We start from the raw sequence: 6,252 nt of genomic DNA, 5'->3' as shown, positions 1-6,252 counted from the left end.
CTTAACCCTTGCCTGCCTTCGAGTTACTTGGGGTAGCACCGCTCTGCTGCTTGTCTCTCTGCCTTTACAGACGTACTCGTGCACAGAAAAAGGAGGAGATGAGTCTTGTGCTCCTGGTGAGCGTGGCACTGCTGGGGCTTGAGTGTGGTGAAATCCCCGAGCCCCCCGAGGCGGCGGCTGCGGCAAGCGCTGGGCACGGAGAATTACCGGAGGCAGGTGCGAGAGCTGCTCTCGCCTTGCACGGTTAATTAAAGGCATCAATTTTTCTTTGTTTTCTCCTGGCGCTTGCAGTTGTGCTGGGATTAATAAGGATCTGAAAGCAGGAGTGCCAGGCGGGGGGGATCTTCTGGGTGCAGCCTCGCAGCCCTTCTCCTCTTCGCTCCCGGCTGCTTCCCCTTCTGCCAGACCCGTGCCGCCACTCGTCCTGCCTGCGGCGGGACCTGCCAAGTTGTGCCTTGGGCTTCAAGGCACAACCTTGTGGTTCGAGGTACCTCTCGGCTCTCTGCTGGTTTCGCTGTGGCCGAGCAGCCGTGGCTCCCGTCGCATGTGCAAAACGGTGCTTTTAAAATACGTGTTTGGTTCCCTTTTAGCTGCAAGTAAATCCTTCTAAAATGTGAGCTAAGGAGACCAGAGTCTGGGAGACATTGGAAGCTGGCATTCTGCAGGGTCTGCCACTGTGTCCGATAAATCCTCTCCAGCGAGCGCGAGCCAGCCTGTAGCCAGATGTTAGACATTGCAGCCTGACGTCCTATTACCTCCTGAATGAATTAGCTGCTCCTCTTCCTCCCCTGGCCTCCCAGGTTAGCAACAAAATCCTGCTAAGTGGAGATTGTCTGTAAAATCACGGAATAACGGTGATTTCTGTGTGCCTGGAGGTGGCATCTCCTTCTGCCAAAAAAATAGTCACTTGATCCTCCAAGATCAGCCTTCCTGCAAAGAATTACCTTTTTGTCTGGGGATTGATGGTGGTCAGTACAGGTTAATTTAATAAATCACTCCTCCCGGGGCATGTATGCATAAAAACACACTTAAAACTGTGCCCAGCAGCTTGCCTGCATGGGGTGAAGGTGCTCTTGGCCTGGGGGAGGTATTGCAGCTACCTGCTAATCTCTCCTGTGTTTCCTTGAAGCATCCTTTCTCCCAGCGCTGGGGAAGTTGTTCCTGTTTCACTGTGTTGCACCGATGTAAGGGCTCGGGGGACCTGGGCGTGACTACATGAGAAGTGTCTGCAAGTCCCCTAATCTGCCCGGGCCCCGCTTTCCAGTCTGCCGCTCGCACTTGTCTCCGTTAGGGCTTGCCGAGCTCCAGCCACCCGCTCCCACCACCTCTGTGCCCCAGCCATGGTGTTGGGTCGGACTCTGCAAGTGGATTCCGGTGTGGGAGAGGGGCCGGGATGGTGTGGGAAGGGTAAGGCCATCCTGCTCTGCTCCAGGGACCTCCAAGGTTGGGGTTTGTTTGTGCTTCTCAGATGAGCGTGGCCGTCTGATCACTGACCTTCCTCTTCTCACCTCTCTTGGGCTGTAGCTTCTTCACCCTTTGTTTCGCCTCTCTTTGCTTTGACTGTAAGCCCTGGGACGAGCTGTATCTCACGTGCTTCTCCATCTGTAAAGTCTAGCAGGGAATCACAGAAACACTAGGTTGGAAAGGACCTTCAAGATCATCAAGTCCAACCATTGGAAGTGGCCCAGCTATCTGCTGGGAGGAAAAATCGTCATATTCAACCATGGATCTTCCTGCCTGATAAAGTGCCGTCTCCCGTGTTCGCATCGGGGCTCTCTGCGTCCTCATCTGCAGCGGCACAGCCACCCTCGTCGCTGCCAAAGGCTTTGCTGACAGCTGGGGCAGGCGCGTCGCCGGGCGGCCCGTGCCTCGGTTTCTATTTAAACTGATTAAACCTATCGACGGTATTAAATGAGTTTAATCTACTTAATTTGCCCTGTGGGCTAGCGTACTGGTAGATAGACCCAGCAGCCCGCAGAACATGTCGTACGCACGCGTAAGCAGCCGGGGGTGGGATGGGGTCCCGTGAGCTTGATTTTTCAGAGCTCTGGTTTTGGAAATGCCTCTCCTTGAAACTTGCAGGGTTTGACCTCGGGGAGGAATTGGCCCCGGAGGTGCACGTGACTAAGGTTGTCTAATGGTTTGAGGGCCAAATTATTTGGGAGAGGTGTAAAAAGAAGAGCCTTGAACGGGGTGGGGAATTAGCATCTGAATTTCGGGGAGGTGCATGCGCTAGGGAGAGGACTGACTGCTGTCTCTTGAGCTCTCCTGGAAGGAAGTGATGGGATGGGTGAACTTCTGGGTGTTGTCCGGGTGTCACCGTCCCTGTCGCTGCCGGCTCCACCACCCATTTGCCGAGATCCCTAAATTTGCTTCCTTTATTTGCACCACGTGGCTGACCCGCACCCCTGTTTGTAGCACTTCCAGAAGCATCTCTGGTGACTGGGTAACCACCTTGTACCCTAAAGACTCTTTTTTTCTCTCTGTCCTTCCCACCTGGGATCTTTTTTTTTCCCCTGATTGTGGATCTTTGGTGTTTCCATCCTGGGTCTATCACTGGGTTGAGACCTGAAAGGGAGCTGGGCTGAAGTTCAGAGCTTTACAAGGCAGCTTGAGTCTGATCCTAGCTGCCTCTGCTTGGCTTACCAAGATTTATCACCCTATCGTGCCAAGCTCCGGGCCGACTCTGCCTTCTCTGACCTGTGCGGGTCCTGCCGGCCCCTGGCTGCTGCCTGCAGCCGGTGGTGCAGATGTGCCCCTCGCTAGCGAGAGCGCACGGTCCGGGGCAGCGTGGATGTGTCTCACTGCTCCGTGCTCTTCCCTTTCCTCCCCAGGGAGCTGAAACTGCGAAACTACGAGCCTGAAGATGAAGAGCTGAAGAAGAGGAAGGTGCCCCAGGCCAAACCAGCCTCAGGTGGGTGTAAGTGGGAGCGTGGGAGGTGAAATGAGGCAGCACGAAAGCAGAAGCGTTGCCAGCGGTTGAGCTGGTGCCTGTGGTGAGGGAATGAGGCAGCACTTGTGGTTGGGAGAACAAATAAAACAGCACAGGACTCTGCATCCAGCCAGCATGCTGCAAAATGGGTGGGTTATACCTTTTCTTTCCAAAAATGAGGTGGCTGGGAAACCTCTCTGTTGCTACTCGCTCCAGCTCAAGGTGGAAAAGCTGCTGGGCTGTATTCTGGTAGCAGCTCGCTGGTGTGAGGGTGGTAGGTCCCAGGAGATGAGCGTCTGCAGCCCTGGGGGGAGCTGGCATGTCTGAGCAGCCGTGGTGGGAGTGCTGGAGCTCTCCCGCTGCCGCTCGGCGAGCGTGATGCTTGTGGACCCCGTTGCTTCACCCCCTCTCACCCGTGGGGACCGCACAGTGGGGGGTGTGTCTGAGCACACCGAGTCCAGCCCCAAACCAAAGGGTTGATACTCAGAGGAGCGGAGCTGGAGGATTCTCAAGGAGATTCAGGCTGGTTTTTGTTTGAATTACCTTTAAACAAATATTAGTCATGAGTCCAGGGCGTTCAGTCTGCTATTTCTTAGCACTGAACCTCTGCGCAGCTCTTGAGAGGGAGGTGAAAGGTTCCCTTGAACTTGAAATATTGAGACCTCCTGGAATAGATCTTTTTAAAAATGCCCTAAATAAAAAGGCTGCCTTTGGGAGCACGGCAGAAATCTGGTAGGTGGGAATGCTGACACTGTGCTTTCTTTATCCTTTTGTAAAAGTTTAAAACGTCCCCTGACTCTTCCCGGTCGTCTGGTTTGGAACTGGGAACAGCAGTTTCCAGTAAAACTTGTGCTCTCTGCTAGCCCTTCTTTGGAACTGGCTGCACCTCCCGTGTCTGGAGTAACCAGCCTGTCTGTCCTTGGGCACTTCGTGCAGGGGCTGGGGATGGAGGAGGAGAGGAGCTGCGACTCGGAGTGGATTGATATTAAATGTGCCTTTGGGCACATCCGATTGCTGGAGCAGGATTCACCCCTCGGGGGTGTGCTCCCCTCCTTGCACAGACCCCCAGGTTGAAGGATGGAGGGCTGTTTTCTACGCGTGCTTTGCTCTTATCCCTGGTATCTGCAGACCTTTACGTAAGGTCTGGGCTGGAGCTTGATTCCTCCAAGGTGTCTCGGGCGGTGGCCTTGTAAATGAGTCACAGCGAGTGAAATTCCAGTTTAAGCACCGGCGGAGCAGCTGCTCCCTGCAGATCTTACGAAAAGAGGACTTGAACCCAGCAGACCCTTTGCTGCCGATGCTGTTCGTGGCGTTTAATGGTTGTTGGGTTTGCATCATTTTCAGATGATTTTTAGGAGTTTCCGAAAGGATTTGGGTGGTGGAAGGATGTGTGTACCCACCGGTATGTACCGCGCTCTTAAGGCAAAGATGTTCAAATGGGCTTTTATAAAAGCTTTTGTGAACCAAACCCAGAGCTGTGGTGGGTTTCGCTGTCCCGTTGGTGTCCTGCTGCTGCACCCAGCACTGATGCTGGTCCTGTTTCCCCATCTAGTGGAAGACAAGGTGAAGGACCAGCTGGAGGCCGCCAAGCCAGAGCCCATCATCGACGAGGTGGTACGTATATATTCAGAGCTGCATCTGTCTGTGTCCAGGCTTGAACCTCACCTGCAGCTCTCACTGGCTGTCTCCTCTTCCTCCCTAGGATCTGGCAAACCTGGCCCCCAGGAAGCCAGACTGGTGAGTGCCTGCCGAGCCCTGCTCCTGGGAAAGGGGGGTTGGCGTCAGCGGTGGGTTACCGTCACCTCGAGGTTGTCCAGGTTGGGTTAAAAGTGCTAGAAATGAGAAACCCTGCCCTGCTGTTGAGGGAGACAGAAGACATGGGGCTGTCCTCCCTCTTCCTGCTTACACCGAGACGCCACTGATCCCTTTGGGGTGCTTGCCACCACGGTGGCCTCAGTGACAAGGGATGGTCTGGGCATTGGGTTGGTTTGCCCATGAGCTGCCCTGGTGGCAGACACACGCTCTGCTCCGTGGTGCTCGTAGGAGACAGAAGGAGTTTCTCTTCCACTGGAAAAGGTGTCACGTGGCCCCTGCCTGGGGCGAGGATTTGTTCTGACATTGTCACTCTCCTCCCCAGGGATTTGAAGCGAGACGTAGCCAAGAAACTGGAGAAGCTGGAGAAGAGGACGCAGAGAGCCATCGCTGAATTGATACGTGCGTTGTGGTGCCGCGGGGATGGCGTGTGGGGTCACCACTTGTTCCAGAGGGATTACACCATCCTCACTGGGAGCTTGCTGGGCCTTGCTCTTGGGCCAGAAGGGGACTGGTGGAGCTTGATCCCCTTCCCAAAAGGGTCTGGGAAGCTGTCGGTCGCAAGTAGCTTCCCTGAGGCCACACGCACACACGGCTTGTGTGGCAGGGAAGGATGGCTTGTGGGCTCGGAGGCTGCAGTTCAGGTCCTCCGCCGCGTAGGTTCCCCGGTACAGCTGGTTTTTGCTAAGCCACTGCTGTTTCTCACTTGCAGGAGAGCGGTTGAAAGGGCAGGAGGAGGAGCTGGCGTCCGCTGTCGGGTCAGCAAAGCAGGAGGGAAGTGACTCCGACTGAGAAGGTCCATCCGGCAGCCTCGGGCGTGGGCTCTGCGGATCTGCCTCTGCCAGCACTGCCGATCCCGTTGCTCTCAGGTAGAGGCACCTTGCCGGCACACGCTGCTCACCAGCGCTTTGCCAGAAGCCCATGAATCCCACCATGCCTGAGGGAGAGGGACATCTCCAAGGAGCCCTGCTGTCCTCTCTCGGACTACGGCTGGCAGTTGAGGAACACTTCATAGATAGCTTTTTGGGACCACGGCAGGCTGATGGGAGCAGGACAGACACCCATGTTAGCTTGAACCTAGTCTGCAGGACTCAGAGCAAGGAAGATGTGGACAGAGGGCTGGTGCCAGAGAAGGTAGATCCAGGCTAACTCTCCTCTCGCTTGCTGGGTAAGCAAGAAGATGGCCACACAGCCAACAGCAGCCTTTAGAGAGGCGCGACCATTTCCCCAGGGACCGATGCTCCTGTTCCTGTGCAAAAAGATGCCTTTTCCCAGGTGCTTCTTTCTGCAGAAGAGCTGGTGTAACTGCCACCTGGGGCACAACGAGGTCTCTCCCTCTGGAGAGCTGGCTGTGAGTATTTGGGAACAGCCATGGTCAGAGCCAGCACGTGCAGAATAACTCTGGAAGGGGCTGTGCGCCTCGGGACCTCTTGGCTGCTCTGCGTCCAGATGAGGTTAACGTGGGGTTTGTCCTGTTCCTTGGAAGTTTCCCGACCCCCCAGCCTGTA

At 55.4% G+C, this 6,252-nt stretch overlaps 1 protein-coding gene across 1 annotated transcript; it reads left to right on the top strand.

The window, feature by feature from the left end:
- Window positions 1–70: 70 nt before the first annotated feature.
- CCDC12 (coiled-coil domain containing 12) lies at window positions 71–5,536 on the top strand (the record flags this gene model as incomplete). Its single annotated transcript, XM_010283460.1, has 8 exons — window positions 71–216; window positions 406–487; window positions 1,747–1,845; window positions 2,835–2,914; window positions 4,485–4,546; window positions 4,635–4,669; window positions 5,070–5,146; window positions 5,457–5,536. Coding segments are annotated over 8 exons (661 nt in total), but the record flags the coding sequence as incomplete, so codon positions are not given.
- Window positions 5,537–6,252: the final 716 nt, after the last annotated feature.

The sequence above is a fragment of the Phaethon lepturus genome, unplaced genomic scaffold, assembly GCF_000687285.1.
Source record: "Phaethon lepturus isolate BGI_N335 unplaced genomic scaffold, ASM68728v1 scaffold40683, whole genome shotgun sequence".
NCBI lineage: Eukaryota > Metazoa > Chordata > Aves > Phaethontiformes > Phaethontidae > Phaethon > Phaethon lepturus.
Note: the sequence above shows the minus strand (reverse complement) of the source record. Positions and strands in the feature narration are given on the sequence as shown.